Source organism: Aythya fuligula, chromosome 2, assembly GCF_009819795.1.
Source record: "Aythya fuligula isolate bAytFul2 chromosome 2, bAytFul2.pri, whole genome shotgun sequence".
Classification (NCBI taxonomy): domain Eukaryota; kingdom Metazoa; phylum Chordata; class Aves; order Anseriformes; family Anatidae; genus Aythya; species Aythya fuligula.
The window spans coordinates 124,325,348-124,346,017 of record NC_045560.1 but is presented as its reverse complement, the minus strand read 5'-3'; the positions used below and the strand labels follow the sequence as shown (position 1 = coordinate 124,346,017).

General features: G+C 35.5%; 1 protein-coding gene across 2 annotated transcripts in view; it reads right to left on the bottom strand.

Annotated features, from left to right (window-relative positions):
- PREX2 (phosphatidylinositol-3,4,5-trisphosphate dependent Rac exchange factor 2) overlaps positions 1–20,670 on the bottom strand; it is a 178,100-nt gene that overhangs the window by 97,584 nt on the left and 59,846 nt on the right. For both annotated transcript variants that reach the window (XM_032181378.1, XM_032181377.1), the window contains exons 7-11: positions 17,767–17,900; positions 15,978–16,081; positions 8,609–8,758; positions 5,189–5,333; positions 3,579–3,679 (exon numbers count right to left, since the gene is read on the bottom strand). In XM_032181378.1, the coding sequence (XP_032037269.1) occupies positions 3,579–3,679; positions 5,189–5,333; positions 8,609–8,758; positions 15,978–16,081; positions 17,767–17,900 (634 nt within the window). The remainder of the gene's footprint in view (positions 1–3,578; positions 3,680–5,188; positions 5,334–8,608; positions 8,759–15,977; positions 16,082–17,766; positions 17,901–20,670) is intronic.

The window sequence follows — 20,670 nt, the reverse complement described above, 5'->3', positions numbered from 1 at the left end:
GGAAGCACTGGCACCATCCTGGGATACTGTATTTATTATTGGTTTGCTTGAAAATTTAAGCTTTAATTTGAAAGGAAATTTGCATGCCATCTACTATTAAAGGAGGCTATCATAAGTTGAGTCTTATGAGAAGTGGCTGAGGGAACTGGGATTGTTTAGCCTGAAGAAGAGGAGGCTCAAAGGAGACCTTATTACTCTCTACAACTACCTGAAAGGAAAATGTGGGGAAGGAAAAAATTCGTTCTCAGAAAGAGTGGTTAGGTATTGGAACAGGTTGCCCAGGGAAGTCACACCTGAAGGTGTTTAAGACAGATGTGGGGACATGGTTTAGTGGGTAATATTGGTGGTAGGTGGACAGTTGGACTAGATGATTTTAGAGATCTTTTCCAACCCTAATGATTCCGTAATTCTTTAATGTCTTTGTTTATCAGAGTAACAAGCCTGATAGTGTTAGGTAATTCTTCATCCCTTCCTATACCAAGGAAGGAAGATATCTATTCCTATACCTACAATATCAATCCATTATCCTCTTCAAAAATGTAGTTGAACACCACAGACTTTACATAGTAAGGTGTCTTCTCTAACCACTGCATCATTTTTCACACACTGTCAAGCTCTTCAGTATATCCACCAATCATCTGATACATGGACATAAAATCAGGACATCATATATACAGTGTTTTCACCAGTGTCATGAAAAAGAAAATAACTTCTCTACCTGCACTTGATATATCTACTGATTGTAAAGCCCAGGACATTACTCTGATTGCCTTGAACTCATGGTATGTGCTGAGGTGATTTATCTACAATGACCCCTTAGCTTTTTACATATCATTAGCTCCCAGTACATCAGATACAGACTACAAAATTCTCATATATAATGCCTAGCATAAGTATTGAAATTGATTTTACTGAACTGTGACCATTTAACTCAGGAATAAAAGATACCTTCTAGTTCTGTAATTGAAAATAATTTGTTACTGTTGGAGAAAAGATATATTCCAGTAGATCAATGTACATTAAGAGTTTTTAAAACCAGCAACTACAGAAGATAGAAAAAAAAAAAAAAAAAAAAAAAAAAACAAAAAACCACTGCCAGGATCATATTGCTTAAGGTCAAACTGTTCCTTGCTGTTACAGAGATGCACAGAGAAGGAACCATGACTGCAAAGCACCTTTCCATTCTTGCATGCCCATGAAGAACAGAACAGGTTCTGCACTCTGAAGAGCATTGCTTTGTAGCATTTGTAGTCATTTGTAGGAAACCAAACAAGGATGCTCCTGACTCAACTGCATTGTGTTACCTACTAAATATATTGAGGGAAGCTGTGAGAGAAGCTGTAAATCACTATTCATTGGGCACAAGGAGAGGCAGGTTGTTTTAGCATTCTATGATATAGATGTGATTTGGCTCAAGAGGAAGAATAGATTATCTATCAGCCACTAGTATCAACTAGTATGAGCTGTACATTTGCAAGTCCATAGTTTCAAACAGTTAAGTATGCTAAAATGCTCATTACTACATAAGGAACACCAAGTTGTTTTGTGTGTCACTACCAACCATCTATGTGTACTTTGTTTGGAGATAAGTATTTTATAGGGCATATGCCAAGAAAAGAGAACTGATCAGGTTTAAACTGGTCTTTAATTTTTGCTTTTCTGCCACGGTAATATTTACTCAGATCAGTACACCAATCCAGGAACTGCACAACCATATAAATACCTTTTTATTTTAAATCATCTGATATTTAAAATAAGCTGATATTCAGATATTTTTGTAGCTACAAAGCTCCTTATTGCCTTGAGAGGAAGCTTCCACCTCTAACCATCAGCAACAGGTGACCAGACAAAGTATCTCAGTACATTGGCTGATTAATTTTAAGCTGTTTCAGATATAAGAGAATGCCACCAGGTGGATTTAGGATAGCAACATATAAACTGTTTTTTCCTTTTGCAAAACTGGAAAAAGAAAAAAAAAAAAAAACACGGAACAGCCATAACTTGCCAGAGTTCACACACCAGGAAGTAAAACAATGTCCATCACAGTGTGGGTCTTGCATGGCTAGAATGAAGCATATGCTAGAATATGCTAAATCTAACAAAGCCCCCTACAGCATTTGCAATGTGAGTAACAGCCAAACTTTCTTTCTCCCTTGCTCCCTCTATGAAAACAGATGGTTCATTCAACTTTATTTTAAGAGTTCTATTTTCACTGAACCACAGCTGGATCCACTATTCAAAGTAGCATGTCTGGCTCAAATTTCTATGCTCTAATATAATTACCCTTTTATCTCATGAAATTACACAATATTCATTTAACTCTGTATTGAGAAAGTCTATCAATGTATTTGGGATGTAAATTACAAGATCAGGAGAAGAATCTTTGGCAACAGAATCATTCCATTGAAAACAATTCTGTGTGTGTAGTAAACATAATAGCATCTGACATTTGAATGATGGTTGAAGAAAATCATGTAGACTGACATTAAAGCATTAAAGACTACATGACTACTGATGAATAACTTCAATGTTTTTCCTCCTACTCAGTGTATATTCAAAATGCACATAGCCAAGTGGCACTCAGTTACTCCCGCTTTCCTTTCAGCCAAGAACACTGAAACCATGGTGGCAAAGAACGTACAAAGTAAGTATTGAATTAATTACTGGTTTAAGTATTTATGTATCAAAATGTAAATTATCAGTGATTCCTTCTAAATTTACACCCTGGATCTATGCCAGAACAGCACCTAACTTTGCAACTCTTTCACTAACTGATTTTTAAAGTTACTGAACCTAAGTCAAACATGCCTTAAAAAGTGGAAGCATCTTCACTTTGCTTATAATCCTGATGGATTATAACTTCCAAACGGAAAAGAGACAAGAACCTGCTGTGGTAAGAAGGCTTGATATGAAAAATGCTGCCAATTCAAATTACCTCAAGAAATCAAACCTTTTTGGCTCAAAAACTAAACCATTTCAGCGATGCTTCTCTCCAGAATGAGCTTAGCACAAATAGTTGACTGAAAATTTAAGCATAAAAATTTGAATTTTAGCAACTCTACAAACCAGAGACAAACAGGGCCTGAAAATTCACATGTTTAAACTTTTGTGTTCTAGGTTGGTTTTACCTGCTAAACTTGTAATTCCTAACAGAGGATCAGGCATATTTATCAGCAGCCAGCTGTAACATTTTTTGCTATCTACAATGCTAATTCAAATATGTGTCCCTAAAAGGCCTAGCCTAACTAAAAAGCTTAAATCCTTAAAAAAAACTCTGCCCTCCTTTCTTCACCTCAAATTTATTTTTGGTTATAACAGAATAGCAATGTCTCTGTAGGTCCCTGTTTGCAACGTTGTGATCCCAACAGCACAGATCTAATCTAGTTATATCCATGGAGGTTATGCAGTAAATCTTCCAGGCATGGGCAAGGGCCCCATGAGGTCCCTGTAAGGATATAATGCAGATTCAACAAGCTGCCTTGCATTAATGAGACCATCATTTTATAAAACAAAATTAAGTCCACTCTAATTACAACAATTACCTTGAAAACAAGTAAGTTAAAACTAATTATATTTACCATGATGGATAATGCCATTCTCTAATAAAGCTTGGCCAAGATGAACGCCTTCTTCAGATTTGTGTATCTCTCCAATTTCCAATAACCAGGACACAAATTCACTGAATTAAAACAGATACAAAAAAAGAAAAATTGAAATGTCATTCCACTACATCTACTACATTTTCTTCTTAGTTGCAAGACAAGCAAGGTTCCTTACTTAGTAAGTGCTTCTTAAGCCTTTAGAATGACCTTTAGAATGTCATATCATCTTTTAAAAAATGATTTCCACTTTTTATCATTTAGATATAATACATAAAGGTTTCCCTTGACATGTCTTTTCTTTTCTGTTCAGAAGTTTTATCTAGCACATGATAAATATGCCTTTGTTTTCCATGATTTTCTAAAGTAGAATAGACAAATTTGACTAGACAGTCAAATATAAGAAAATCCCAGGCACACCTACTGCACCTACACAGGGAAGATATCCTCTGAAGGCAGACCATAATGCAGCATGACAGAACAGTAGGCCTGTTATTTCTGAGACATCCTGAGCACATAAACAAAGCATATAGTGCACATCCAAGAAATACCAAGTTTATTTCACAGTAAATCTGATGCAGTTCAGAGATATCAATTTTATGGTACATAAAATATTTCCATGTCTGTTAAAAATCAAAATAGCAGTTTAGTGAGGCAGTGCAACATCCATATTAATGGGTTTTAACTATTGACCCACAGACAAGCAAAAGCATAGTTTGGAAGGATCCATCAAAGATGGAACAGAAAAGCAAACTTTTGACAGTCAGTTTAAATGTTTTACATGGCTCCATACCAGGAGCGTGTTGTTTATCTCCTTCCAACAGTCGCTCTAAGGAGATGATTCAATCACAACTCAATAATTAATCTTAATCCTCATTTCAACTCTCACCAGCTACATGACTTTGGACAGTACCTGAAAATCTCTTATTTCGTTTCCTCTTTTGAACACAGCAGTGAGGATCTTCATCACAATGTGCTTGTGTAAAACAATCACTGTACTATAGAAAAATACTCCATGCTAATCTGCCTTACAGTCAGATGAAATAAGGGATAAACTTTCTGCCCCAAAAAATGTTTTTCTGTAACGTATGTAATATCATGCTACCTATTGCTTTCTCCTCCTTGTGCATTCAGTCTCCTTAAGCCATAGGTACATTATGACGTTCTAAAGATTCTCCTCTTAACAGGGTTTAATTTTTAAGCATATAAATTGCCTTTAATAACTCGATACCTGATATTCAGACAAGAGGAGAAGGGAACAGTTTTAGAGTCAGATTTTTAAAGTGGATTAAAGCAAATTTGGCACTCTAAAATGCATCAAAAACAGTTGAGAATTATTTACCTAAAGAAACAATTTTATTTGATGCATTTTCTATGTTCAACATGCCTTTGCAGCCTTGGCCCTTTAAAAAGGTATTTTGGGATTTGAGTACATATCCATAAATTTCAGGCAGAACAATTTACATTTTGGCTAAATTCTGGGAGGCAAATAGTCCTAACAGACATTACAAATAAAGTGTGGTTTTCATAAAATCCCAAAGAAGATATAAAAGCTGCTTAAAAATCATGCTATAAAATGCATGTAATACCTTCCAAGAAAGCACTTGGGGAAAGTGGTTAATTTCCTCTTCCTGTCTTTGATGAGATTCCCTTGTTTGCACATCATTTTGTATAGTCTTTCTCCTTGCTCAGAGATCATCACCCAAGTGTCTTGTTCCATGCCCAATTTTAAACCTGTCAAAAATACAATAAAATTTTATGAAGTGATACCGTCATTATATTTCAGTCTTCAACAGAATAGACAATACTAATATTCTACATATAAAAAAGTAAAAGGAGGTTTTTCCATTATTTTGCTCAGAATCAAGATCTATTTATGAACATCTAACCTTCATAAAGCATAATCAAATGATATCTATAAATTCCTCACAGTGAAGTCAAATTGTTACTGAAAATGTACACCTATACTAACATCACTTTTGATATTGCAGTAATAAATATTAATGCTGTGATTTTCAATGACTTCAGCATATGAATGTTCAGAAAGAAGGAGTCTTCACAAATTTAAAGTAAAAGGTCCATATTTTTATTCTTGTCATCTGATAATAAAAATTCTCACATTTTCACAAAAATTTTCACAAACATTTTTCAGTTTTTCAATGAACTGTAACTAATTATCTGTTGTATACTTGTTAGTTTCATAGAGGATTAATTTAGCCCTTTTCCACAAAATCACATGCACAACTTGATTTTTATTTTTGGGGGGACTTTCTCAACAACCAAAATCTATTGAGGGGGTTAGTTAAACATTTCTTCTTATTTTTTCCTGTTTTTCTTCTCAGGAAAATCATTACATTTTCTGAATAACAGATGATTGAAAACAGTTCTTGTTGAATTATGTATCATATTGGCCCCTCACAGAAGCTTGTTCTCCCAATGAATACCACAGACCTTCATAACCCATGTATTTTCTCTATAAACCATCTTAATTCAGGATAAAACCACACATTTCAGGAATGTCTTATATATATGTTCTCAGCTTCTCTCTAGATTTGCACATTTCTAAAATTTTAGCTATATATAATCAATATGAGTAGTAGTCTGCCACTTCTATAATTCTGAAGAAAAAAAAAAAATGTAACATGGCGTAAGAAAAAGATAACAAATTGGTCTCGGATACAGAAGTGTCTCTCATTACCCATGAACTGGTTAGTGGTAATGCCATACAAACATAAAACCTGACTTATTCCCAGGAAAAGAAAATCTAGCCAGTATACTTCTTTTGGAGCTAATAGGACATTGATGTTTTTATTTGTACTGACTGTTTGAATCATCAGCAGCATCACAGCACCATCAGCCTTGAAAATGTTCACCAATTAAAAAAAAAATCTAACCTTTTGAATGCTTCACATGGTTACATGAAAGCCCCTAAACTGAAAGAAATACTTCCCAGCAAAAAGTTTCCAATTTGGCTTGATTTCTCTTAGCAAAGAAATAAAATCTATAAAGCGGTCCTAGTTATTAATTCAATAACCACTGAAATTTCTGTTAAAGTACTTCACCTGGGGCATCCTCTCCCTTCTGTTCAGCTTCTGCTTTATGAACTCCAAATAACGGCATAGGTTGAGCTTCCCTAAGTACATTGAATCTCCAAATCTCCCAATACTAATGGTCCAGAAAGCTCCAGCTACATGGCATACTCAAGCTGTATTTCCATGACCCATATTCTTTATTTATCTGGTCTGGTGATCACTGCTATCCACGGTTCTGCCTGAGATGTGGGGTCCACAGCACTGCTGTGAAGGAATGTGTGGGCAGGTCCTGCCACACCGTGCAGTAAGGGGGCAGTGACTCAAACAACACCCGCTCATAGCCCAAGAGATTTGTAAAGTGTGTACATTTGACTTAGCTGGTGTCTCACTTGCAAAGGAGACAAAGCACTGTTCTCACATGTGGTCACTTAGACCTCAGTGTAATTGTCTATAAATACATACTCGCATGAACAGGCTCCACGCCTTATTAAGTAAATATACAATTTAAGCATCTTTATGTTCACAGTAAATAGGAAAATGCTTATAGCTACATTCAGATACAATATTTGAATTCCGAAAATGTATCTGTTTAGTTCCTGAGTAATTTGGCAACTTGCCAAATTAAGTTGATACATCCTGCATTGTTTATACAGATGTTTTGAAAAATGGTGTCAAGCTGAGGCAGGGAAGGTTTAGGCTAGACATCAGGAAGAGGTTCTTCACTAAGAGGGTGGTTGCGTACTGGAACAGGCTCCCCAGTGAAGTAGTCACTGCACCAAGCCTGCCTGAATTTAAGAAACATTTGGACTGTGCACTTACTCACGTGGTCTAAAACTTTGGGTAGACCTGTGCAGTTCCAGGAGTTGGACTCGATGATCCTTACGGGTCCCTTCCAACTTGGGATATTCTGTGATTCTATGAAATCTGTTTGTTGTTGTTGTTGTATTTGACATCATCTCTAGCACATTGGTTTTCATTTTTTATTCTAAAATGTTGAGCTTTTAGACCTCTAAAGCAACTTTTTAGCTTTTCCACTATTAATTCTTGAAGGCACTGTTAATTAGCCAGGGCTCAGACATTCTAGTTGAAACTCTGGTCCTACAGCAGATGTTATACAAACATCCAGTATTCAACTTAAAAAGACCAAAGAAAGTATTCTTATCCTCCATTTACAACAAAGGCACAAAACAATGGCTACTGAAACAGGACACAGAAAATCTACACTAACCAGGAACAGAAACACAGATCTGACTACAAGGTCATATTTTCTTTCAGTACTGAGGCTCCATACATCCTCACTGATTAGGATATTTTAGCTTGCAAATGAAATTAGCTCCAGAAGATGATGATGCGTCATCTATTCTGTGCTGGGTTCACCTTCAATACACAAGGTTATTTGTGGTCACATTAGAGATCAGGATTATATTTCAGCCAAGTATTCTTCCACCTTAATTCAGTGATTCAAAAGACAGTTGTTTGCAATGGTGATTTGTTACTTTCTTGGATGGGGAGAATGGATCAAAGATGTGGTTGTGGGTGTATTCTGTACCATTTCATGTTGAATCATCTGCATGAACTTAGAAAATCTGTTTATTTCAGCGCTTCAAATTTCCATTCACAAAATGTATACAGACCCCAAAAGGCATTTAGGATAGACCCTCATTTACCACAAGCCACAACATTTCACAGGCCTCAGTAAAATTATGATAATATTTTCTGGTTGAGGATAAGCTGAAAAATCTTAGATGAAATCATCTTCCCATTTACAAAATGACATTCACTACCAACACACATGATTCAAGTCATTATGTCCTTCCCAGTACTAGTTTGATTTATTTTTTTCCAAGCTGTTATTCATAAACCTTCAGTTGAACCTGATACCACAAGTTTGCCTAGCAGCTGTTTTGCTTTATATCTCAACATAAAAATACAGCATGGCTTTCTGGCACAGCAACATAAGGAAGTTTATTAACCTACCTTTTCGTCTCTCTCGCTCTTTCAAAATAGCTTCCAGCCATTCTTGCTTCTCTTCAGGTGTTTTTGCCATGCACACAAACCATTTGTTCTTTGCTGTGTTGTGGATCTTCCAGCCATTAATGACAGTGTGGCCACTGCTGTGATAGTCAGCTGGGAATAGATAAATTGGCTTAAAGAACAAAAACTCTTAAAAAAGAAATAGGTAATATATTTTAAGAACACCTTCTATTGTTATGCATAAAACTCATGAAATACAGAATAAAATAGAAAGAAAAACAGAACAAATATAAAGAATGTAAAATTATCTGTGCTGATTGTGAACTGTTATAACTTAATGAGCTATATTTTTTACTTCTAGTAAACTTAATGTGTTTTTTATAATGTGAAAGGGAATTGCCTGGCATATGGGAGCCATCAACCCTGAAGGTATTCAAAAGATGTGTAGATGTGGTGCTTAGTGATATGGTTTAGTGATAGACTCAGCAGTGCTAGGTTAATGGTTGGACTTTATGGTCTTAGAGGTCTTTTCCAACCTAAGTGATTCTATCGAAGAAGGTATGAATTCAGTACTAAAACAAGCTGAGCCCTCCTAAAAGAAAAGATCACTGTATTTAGAGTACTTTTGTTTGTGTTAAATAAATAATTCAATAAAAACCAGCATTGTGGTTTTGTACCTAAAATTATTCAGAGCTGCTCTGCTGATTGAATGATTTACTACTAAGTTTATAAACGGACCAAATATACAGTTACGGAAATGCAATTTTGGTTTGAAGAGTAAGCAAATCATAAATATTTGATACATTTTCACTGATATTTGATGCATTTTTACTTGCTATCTGAATAAAGAAATATATATATACTTAGTGATTACACAAGCTGAAATATTAAAAAAAAAAAAAAAAACAACAACTATGACTTCAAAAATATGCATAACCAAATGTGTAATTTTTGAAATATGTTCCTAACAACCCTAATTTCAGTGTGCATATAGTGAGAGAGAGGTAACAATTGCTGCTGATGTTCTTAAACTTAATTAAACAAAAAATCTTGAACTTCTGCCTCTTAGCATGTAAACTGCTATGCTATAAAAAGCAGACCATTTACTGCTTTTTACTCCTTCTTGACTTACATGACATTTGATTTTAACATGCTAGTCTATAAATCTTATTCAGAAATTAGCTAAGCAGACTTCCTCTCTGAAACTGACACCCCTGCGTGAATATCCTTCAATAGGATTAGATGCAACTCCTGGGGGAAAATTCATGAGGCATAAATGGCCTATAAAGCAAATACATTTTTTTGCATAAAAGACAGATTAAAACTAGAACTAGCAACTATTGTACAAATTATTACAAAAATCAGAAGGTCAGCATTCTCTCACCAAAAACTTTCATTATGAGGCAAGAAAGTCCTGGGGCCAGCCCTGAACTACTGTAATAGCTGCAGACCTCTTTACTTTGTAAATACAGCTTCATAATTCAGCCCTGTTTTGTATAATGAGATGGGATTTTCTGAAACTGAAACCCTTGCTGAAATGCCTGCTACAATTTATCATAAATCTCAGCAGACATGCTAGTATCCTTTCAATAACTCTGCATTTTAATAAGATGGAAAGCAGCCAAGTTTTGTACAGTGAGCTGGGAAATGTCAGGAACTACTAGAAAATCATGAGACTGATGGCTTATTTCTAAACCAACAAAATTTTCTCATACTCACAAGAATATAAGCACAAGCAAGTGTAAACTACCCATCATATCCTTCATGCACCCTCAGAAAACCAAACAAAGTCAGTGAAAAGAAAGAAGCCTCAGACAGAAGCTATCAGCTGACAGATTGCAGCCTTCTGGAGATCAGAGGCAGGAGGGCTGCTGGAGGAAGGAAAGTTAAGGTCCCTCTGTATTATTTATGCATGGACTTAAAAACCTGGCAATAAAGCATTAGCTGTGCCTTTTTGTTTACTTATTTTTAAGTTGCAGGTTAATATGTATTAAAAATAAAATCCTGTGGTCTTTGTTTCTATGCATCTGTCATCATAACACCCTTGTTTGGCAGGGAAATATTATGATCACTAATGCAGAGAACCATGGCAGTTATAATTGTGGCAAAAGATGTATGTCAAAAAGTACAGCTCAGACTCATACATGGCTTTAGACACAGATATTTCATTCTGGACAGAATTTTGGTACTAACTTAGTTTTTCTCCAAAATTGGCTCATCTAGCCACTTGAATATCCCAGTGTACAGATGGCTTTTCAAACACATAGCTCGCTTGGCTGCCGAGGTTCTGTAACTGCATGACCCTGAGCACTGACAGTGTGATAACACGTTTATCTCGTGCCATTACAAACTCACGGAATTCTCTGAAAAGCCCGATTAGCTGGGTGCTAAGACTGCTGAATGTTACACAGATGGCAATGAGTTAAGGTGGATGAAAACTGGTAGCTGTCAGCAAATTTTGCAATAGTAACCCACTATTGTGATGCCCCGGCTTGACTCAGCCTTTAACTACAACACCCCTGCTTTCTCTTCTGCTCACTGTGTTCCCCAAGATTACAATGCCTCAAGCAGTACGTCCTGCCCAATACTGCTGGCACAGTCATTTTCTGCTCAGCATTCCAGCATTCTGCTGCCATCCCATATGATCTCACACCACTTTTGGACTGGCTACTGGACAAAATCTGATCAAAATCTGCACAGATGTTGTCTGGCTGGCCAGCCAGGAGGTGTGCATGGGCCAGCTGCACAGGAAACACACACACTCTTCACAGAAAGGTGATCACATCTGCCAGTCAGGCTAAGGGAAGGATTTGCAAACCTGACTTTATGGTTAGAGCTGAAAGAAGAACATGAGACTTTGAGATGTTCCATGTAAAGCCTAAACAAGCATGCTTAACAAATCATCAAACTTCTAACTTCCCAAGAAAAGGTGATGAAAGATGACATCATCTTCTAATGATATTCTGTAATACATTAAAGCTTGCTATTTGAACTTTACTATGTTGTTCAAAATTCAAGACTCAAAGCTTTGAGGGATGCATACCAAGCAATTGGTTACAGCCATATGCAATAGAATTTGTTTCTCCACTTAAAATAAATAAATAAATAAATAAATAAAAATAAAAATAAATCCATATTTAAGGACTTCTAAGATTCAGAGACTCTGGGTTCTTAGGAGCACCAATGCTCAGGAACATCAAGCACACAAGCACATAGTTGCTGCATAATCTCAGTTCCTTTCCAACTCCTTACATTTTTTCATTCAGTTCCTGGTTGTTACTATTATGTTGTGTTTTTTTTCTGTTTCATGCTTCATTTCAAGACAACAGGGAGCAGAATTAAAATAGTATAAAATACAATAAATCTGGTATTTCCTAAGTCTCAAGTGCTTGTCTTCATAAACTCGATAACACTCATCTAATGACTGATTAATGCCTTCAGCAATACACTTTTCTCTCAAAATTAAATTTTAAAAACTGAATAAAGAAAAAAAAAAGATACCTAACAATACCTTCAGAATATATGCACCTTTCTAATAATCACAAGTGGTTGTATAGCCACGTTGGCTTAAGAACACAAATAGTCTGCCCTGGTAATTAATATGCAATTCACTTTAATCAATGCAGTTGAAAAAGCAAAGTGCTTCATGATGTTGGGAAAAAAAAAAAAAAAAAAGTTTTCACCAATTCACCAATTTACTGCTCCGACAAAGCTTGAGCATCAAAGCTTCTCCACCACAGAAATATTTCTTTTTAGAAAAACTTTATTAATTTTTGTATGCGTGTCATTAGCATGACAATAAACCACACTAGGAATCTGTTTTCCTATCTCTACCTCTATCTCTTTTCCTAGCTCTACTTACTAGCTGCAGAGATTACATTCCTAGATCTATCAATGCTGACAGCAAACATACTCAGTTACCCAGACACCTGAAGTTCTGAGGTTCCTTATACCTAAAGAGCAGATGATCCCAAAAGTTACAGTAAACAACTTTAATGCTTACAAAAGCCCCATGAATAATACATGACAAAGGGTCATGCATAGCTATGAAAATATAAGCACTATGCCCCTAAGAGCTTGCACTCTAAATTAAGAATTATGGAAAATGATAGATAATTAAGGAGAGGAAAATACCAAAAAAGCACATGCAAAGCTAACATGAATGAGGCTCAGAACAGATTGCTACACTTGGGAATGAAATAAGGCAAAAAGAATGCAGCAGACTATTACTGGGTTACAGTTCAAATGTGAATGATTACATGAGATGAGAAACGACATCTGGGTGCCCCAAATGAGAACAGTACAGAAACCAAGACACAAGAAGGTTAAAAACGAGCATCATGGTATGGGTGAAAGAAGTATCAGCATAGAAGTATGAAGAGTGAATTTCTGGCTAAAAGGAAGGAAAACAGGTGAAAAGGGGGGGGGAGGGGAGGTATACCAGAAAAGCAAAGAAGGCTGCCACATACCAGTGAAATGACACAAATATTTCCATATTTTAAAAAGAACCACAGAAAGCAGAGACGAAGCAGCAATAATTACAATAAAATATTATTTTAGAATATTGGACAAACAGAAAATGAGAAAGCAGGAAACCTGGAGATGGGGAAAAAGAAGAGGTAAGAATAATACACAAAACAAAATAATAATAAAAAAATGAATTAATGTCTTGCAAGTGTGGAAAGTGTGGATTTTAGAAATGTTGCAAAAATCAAAGTGACAAGATTTGATATGATGCAGAAGAGGAAGTGGGAAGGAAGGAAGATGGCTTTCAGTATTGTTTTCAAGGCTATAGGAAATGGGAAGGGTTGCTAAATTTCATTTTGCTGGAGGAAATTAGACTACTGGTTTAGAGTGAAGAAGGAGATAATTTGTGTTCAGCTAAATTTTACTTGAATATTCACTGAGGATGAAGATGAATGGGCAGGAATAAAAATGGACAAAGTAAACAAGACCAAGGAATGGAAAGCTAGAACAACCAACTGAAGAAAGTTACAGCAAACTTGAGAAATACAAGTGAAACGGAGGATGGAAGCAATATTTGCTAAAGACAATACTTAAAGCATGCCAATATGTGGAATTGGAAACAATAAAAGAAAATGCCATAAAGTCTTTCATTCATCAGGAAGATGGTCACTGCAAGTTTCTGTGGCCACAGTAACATCACCAGTTTTAAGTAAAGAGACAGCTGATTGGTTTTCTATGAAAAAGAATTTTCAAAGCCATAGAAAATTGGAAAGAAAAATCTGTTTTCCAGAAAAGATATATGAAAATCAAACAAGAATGGAAAAAAGTGGAAAATACATACTTATACATACATACTACACTATACTTATTCAAATACATACAACAAGTGGAAATGCATACTTATTGTCAAGTCTGAGAGAAGACCACATGCATATAACAACAAAATCAGAAAACCTAGGTCACATGGTAACGGAAACATGAAAACTATCTTTTATTTCTAATGTGCATACAAGGAAGCTGAAGGAAAATAAATGGATGGTAGTAAATAACAGGTGATATAAAAGACCAAAATATTCAATTGTCTTTTTTACATAAGCAAAATGCTAACTGAGGTTTCATATTTCTCACAAATAAGACTAACAACTAGATGGGAATACAAACTAGAAAATGGAAATAGCAGGCTAAATTATGTTCAAGTCAGTGAGGCCTGATGAAATTCAATATAGTCCATTTACAGAAACCTCTACTAACAATTTGGCCTGGTGAAGGACATAGCCCAAGCAGATGTCAAAGAATTACTGTGAAATTTGTTCTATAAAACAAAGAAAACCTATCAAGCGTGACCCTTGCTATACCTTTTATTTACCATTTTCCAGTAGTTTTATCGAGAAATCAAATGGTTTGTTTATGGAACCAAAGCAAGGAGAATTGCAAGAACTCCAGGGAACAAAGTATGAATTCCAAATTCCTAAGAAATTGTAGAAAGAGTTGGTCTTCAGTAAAATAAAATTTAGTAGAGGTAAGAAAGCAATTATTAGTAATTACCCATATACACTAATACAGTATAGAATATGATGGGATAGATAGCAGTACTGCACAAAAGGATCTGGTGGTACACTAGATCAATAAAGTATTAAAAAAAAAAAAAAAAAGTGAAGCCAAGCCGTTGTGGGATTACCAATAGACAATCCATGTACAGCAACAATTATTCTGTAATTATTCTGTTCTACTTGGCACCAGCAAAGTTTCAGCTCTGGACACCATTTAATACAAAAGAGGCAGACAAACTGGGGGAAAAAATCACCAAAAGACACAAAAAATAATAAAAACGTAGAAAACATGGCACATGAGGCACATGACAAAAGGTTGAAAGACTTACAAAGAAGAGATGGAAGACAGACCTAAGAGCCTTCCAATAAATAGAATGGTATTCAGACTGTTCTCTATACAGTAGAGTAAGTGAACTATTTTGAAAACAAATAAACACAAAATTACTAGAAAAAAAAAAATCCTCACTTGTAAGAAATATTTAACTTCTGTGAAGAACTGAAGCAGCTTATTTAAGCTGTACAATACTTGTTATTTCGGTTCATTTTTAAATAGAAGTTACTTTCATAAATGCTTGGGATCTACAGTAGGGAAAATGCTTGGGATCCACATATGGGGAAAATCTAATGCTGTTTTAAAATCAGGACAAGTAATAGATAACTTGCTGAAATTTCCTTCAGACATATATCTGCAACGCCATTACAAGTTTATTTTTCATTTTGTTTTACATTAAACAGCCCCAAATATTTCAGGCTTTCTTTAGTAATTATGAGGAAATAATAATCAGGAGGAAAAAAAGTTTCAGAAAACTCAAGATTATAAAATAAAAAGTAACATTTATAGAAATATTTGGGGTTTTCATTTCTCTAATGTTTATCAAGACAATTTCAAGCAATCATATGGATTATATCCCTACAGCTACTTTGAAAAACTTCCTTTTTCTTAAATACTTTTATTACAATTTCAGCATTTGTAGTGTTTGAGGTTTCATTCCAACAGAGGTAACTTTCCCATCTGCTTGTACAAATACATCACATTCCTAGGGATAACCTATCTAGCAGTGCTGTAATGCTGTAAAGTGAAGTTAAATATACAATTTCAGTTCAGCAATAAATGTCACCTTATTTTATTACTCTGTTTATGTTGGTGTAAAACGGTCATCTATGACTGCCCAGCTAGTAAAGTATGGAAGCAGTGAAGTGTCACAGAAGCAGAGTTTTGATAAGAGCACTTTTAAAGTAGCATTTTATAATTTCAAAGTACTAGAAGCCTCCATCCTCAAAGAAACCATGAAGCTTCATCTGACTTATCACCCTGAAAGACTACTTTAGTAAATTAGCAGCTAAAATATACTCACCTGTTCCATCATCTACATTCTCTACTTCCATCACTTCTGTGTTTATTCTGCCCCGAAAAAGGTAACGATGGCCATCAGTAGATGCTTTGCTGTTCTTCAGTCGCCTGATAAGAGAAAGAGATGATGAGCAAGTCACCCACAACATTGTGTTATGTTTCTGTATTGCTACTTGTACATGTAGCATCTAAAGGAAACTGTCAAGGTCACAATTCATTTATACATGTCTAATCAAATTGTACCATTCCTGAATGGGCCACTGCTGATGCTAAAGCAAAGATGCCAACTCTGGCAAGACTAAGCTTCAAACTGGTAGATGACAAGAGTTTATCAGCAAAGCCTCGCTCTAAATGTCCTGTTCCAACACTTTGATACTTACATGCCACACTCTGTCATTAAAGACAAAATAATGCACTGGGAGGACGTGTCCTCCTAGCTGGTTTAGCCTCCTTATATTTATAAAGAAATTCAATACAAGATTAGCATGACTGAAAAAATGAAATAACACTTTTGGATGTAAATCTTGCTCTACACACACGTACATGTATGTTAGCCTCATATGTGGCACTTATGCATGGAAGAACTATGAACACATTTTTTCTTCCACACATAAAAGTTAACCAAAAATTGTACTTAAGAATTTCTGGTATTTTGGAGGCAGTCAAGGCCTTTTGAGACTCCCAGTCCTAAGCAGCTTTTCTCACATAAGATAAACCAGAGATGATTTTCTGTCCATTTCAGCCCATAATGATAATTAATACTGTATTTCAAACAAAAGTCAGTTCCTGAGAATTAATGATCATCTGAGTTCTGACCTTCCCTCACTCCAGAGAGATACTAATCTTCAGAAAACGACCTGCCTCTCAATCATTACTGTCTGAGTAACTCCATTATATTATAAGCTGCTTATTCAAAAACTGAATGATATATTTTAAAAAAATAGCAGCAAATATAAAGGTTCAGTATATTTTTTCTTTCCAAAGTGAGTTAAATCCAGTAATCCTAGAGAACATTTTATCCATGAAACCAAAGCTTAGTGATCCATGTTTATACATGTTATACAACTCTGCAGCAAAAGGATGTTTAAAAATTACATAAAATGTATTTTATTTTGGCAGGGGTATTAGAGAACATTTCCAAGGTCTATTATGTTTCCAGGAATCTACCAAGGATCTAGCAATATGCGTATTCAGTGGCTACTGAAAGCAGTTTCTGGATCAAAGAAAGAAACTCAAGCAGTTTAAAAAGGGACACCTGTACACAGAATCCTTATTCCTCAGAAGCGTAAGAGCACTGAATGAACATTAACTGCAGAAGGTTGTTGCTGACCTACAGAATTACTCCCTGCAATGCAGCAAGAAGCAGCATTCTGGCTCTTTTCCCTGATTAGAAATACAAAGACTTGAAACACTTGAAACTTTAGAGACTAATTTTACAGCATAAGCTACAATCCTAATGTGTTTAACTAAAAATTCAGTCTGTTTACCCTTCCTAGAAGAGCGTGAGACCACCACATAGTACCTGTTGTGGAAGTCTGATGAAACAGATTCCTTCTCCCTCTATTTCACCATTTGGTTTCTGCATTCCTACAAATTTTTTCCAATGTTTGAATTAAATGCAATTCTTACTGGATGAAGGGTTTCCTCTGAAAATACTTAGGTTTATATTGCAATTAACTACAGTAAACACTTTTGTATTGTTCAAATGTTGTTAAGAAAAAGCATACAGAGAACTAGTTCTACTGTAAGAAAAAAACACAAATGATTTTTCAAAGTATAAATGGACCATTTACCTATGCTTTTTTTTGCAGTAGACCAAAAGGTTATCAAACAGAAAAAATATCCGCTCTTGAATATTTCCTGCTGAGATTTTCAGAAGTAGTCCACTCCGCAGCATTTCTGTGCATGTGTCAGTGATGTTGGACCCCTAAAATTAATGGGAAAGTGATCAATCATTTTTGTTTTGTGTTAACTGAAGGATTCTGTAGTAAGAAAGGACAGAATTTCTTACGCAAACACAATTCTCTGAAAACACCAAGACTAAAACTTATGGTAATTTCTTACATTTTAACTAAATAATAATTTCTAATATTTACTTAATAATGTTTAACACCAGCTTTGTATTCACCAGGTATCATAATTAACTAGGAGAAGGGTTTGTTGCTTTATTGGCTGTTTAAGATTCATCATTAAAGTTTCCAAATTATGTCACTTCTGTGCATGAGATCTCTCATGACAAATCAGGCCAACTTTATAAAACAAGTCTTATCCTTTGTGATTTTAATATTTAGTAAGAAAAGTCTGCAAATGAGGCTTTGAAACACATAATCTATGCCAAAATTAATTTGGAAGCTGAGGTAACCTCAAACTTGAAAGTCATTTAATGTATGCTTCCATACTAAATTGAGCTAGACAGAATCAAACCAAAAAAAGTAAGGTTTAAAATTTAGGAAAAAATAATAGCGGCATCTACAAGTAAGACTAGCATACTTCTCCTTAACGTACTCTGAAGACATCAGAATTTTGTTAATCTTTATATGTTTGGAATGAAATTTCCCATGCCTCATTATTGCTTGAAGCAGATTTATTTATTTTTTTTTTTTTATGAAAACAAGGCAGGCATTTTCAACAAACTTAATCAAAAAAAAAGCAACTTTAACAAAGAATAACATTTTCCCAAAAATATTCCTATGACAAATTCCTAGCATTTCAATGCCTTACAAAGATGAATGAACCTCTCAAAGAATCCTGCCTTTAAATCAAGGTGCACTATTTCTGAAAATCATAGAATCATTGAATCATTTAGGTTGGAAAAGACCATTAAGACTTAAGATCATCAAGTCCAAATGTCAACCTTACATTACGAAGTCCATAACTAAACCATGTCCCTAAGCACCACATCTAGACATCTCTTAAATACCCCCAGGGATTACTCAACCACTTCCCAGGGCAGCCTGTTCTAATGACTGTTCGAACCATTTCTTCACCCTTTCCATAAAGAAATTCGTCCTGATATCCAATTTAAACCTCCCCTCGTGCAACTTAGGGTCATTTCCTCATGTGCTATCACTTGTCACCTGGGAAAACTGACCAACACCTACCTCACTGCAATGTCCTTTCAGGTAGTTGTACAAAGCTATGAGCTTCAGCTTCCTTTTCTCCAGACTGAACAACCCCAGTTCCATCGGCCACCCCTCTTGTCTTGTTTCCTAGTCCCTTCACCAGCTTTGTTCTTCTGTGAACACATTCCAGCAGCCCAGTATCTGTCTTACAGTAAGGGGCCCAAAGCTGAACACAGTACTTGAACACCAGAGGAAGATTACCTCCCAAGTCCTGCTGGCCACACTATTTCTGACAGAAGCCAGGATGCTTTCTTGGCCACATGAGCACACTGATGTTCCTGGTCCTTTTCTGCCAGGCAACTTTCCAGCCACCCTTCCCCAAGCCTGTATCACTGCAGAGGTTGTTATGACCCAAGTGCAGCACCCAGCATTTAGCTGTGCTGAGTGCCATACAAGTCCATGCTCCTGTGGGACAGTGACCTTCTGTACTTGTTCTATATGAGTCAAGCCATGAAATCCTATTGATAATTATGCATACACCCATGGCTCAAGGAGCTTCCTAATTTCAGACAGTCAACATTCAACCTGCAAAACCTGCAAAAGGCAGGGCTTTCCTTTCATCTACACATGTTCTGAATGACTTTTACTTGCAGTCGCTGTAGTTACTTCCTCTTCTTGATCTAATCACAGCAGCCCAAAGAAAAATGTATTCAATTAAGAGCCAAGAAGCAATCTTGGGTTCCGTTCTCAGCTCTTCATCTTACCATACATCCTTTGTACGTCACAGTCCTGAATATTGAGCAATAGCTCAGACTCTGCTCTAAGGGGAAAGCAGGCTGTTTACAGAGATGATAAGAGAGATTGTACAACTATAACAGTGGAGCATAATTTGGGTCTCTAAATCAAGCAACTTCAGTATCAGTGCTAACTAACCATTCTTGTTTCCACTTAGGATCAAATGAGGCAAAAATGAATGTCATCTCTAGCCACTAAGACAGAATAAACACCAGAAGCTGGTATATTAATTTACAGTTTTATTTGAAACCAAACACTGAAACACCTTAGCACATTCTGTAATATAAATTAAGCATAAATTAGAACTGAATTTAATTCTTGCTGACAACTACAGAAAAGCAAGTTGTTTCTTTCCATTCCATTTCATAGCTTCTGTACATTAAAAAGAGTAATCAATGTTATGCTGCTTTTAAAATTTGTTGGCATTTACTTTTAAAAGGCTGGATTTTTAAAAGGTTTTATTTATTTCCTTGTTTTTACAGAAAAAAAAAAAATCAGCTGGAAAATTATAATTTTTCTATGTACACCAAATATTTCAGCTTAAGGCTTCAAAACTGTTTCAGCAGTTTCAGTTTTCAACAAAAGGGTGTATTTTTTCATAGAAAGCATTTCATGAAATCATTTCATCTCTTCTTATTGAAATAAAAAAATCATTTTCACTGTAGAAAAGTATAACCTTTTCCCAACAGTCCTATCGAGTTCTGCTAGTATGCCAGAATCATGTCTTAAAATATCATGTTCTATACATATGTTAAATGTATGTAATTCAGGTTACTTGAATTCCTAAGATTTACCTAAGTCATTAAAGTTCAGCATTGCAATATCACAGTAAGTATTATC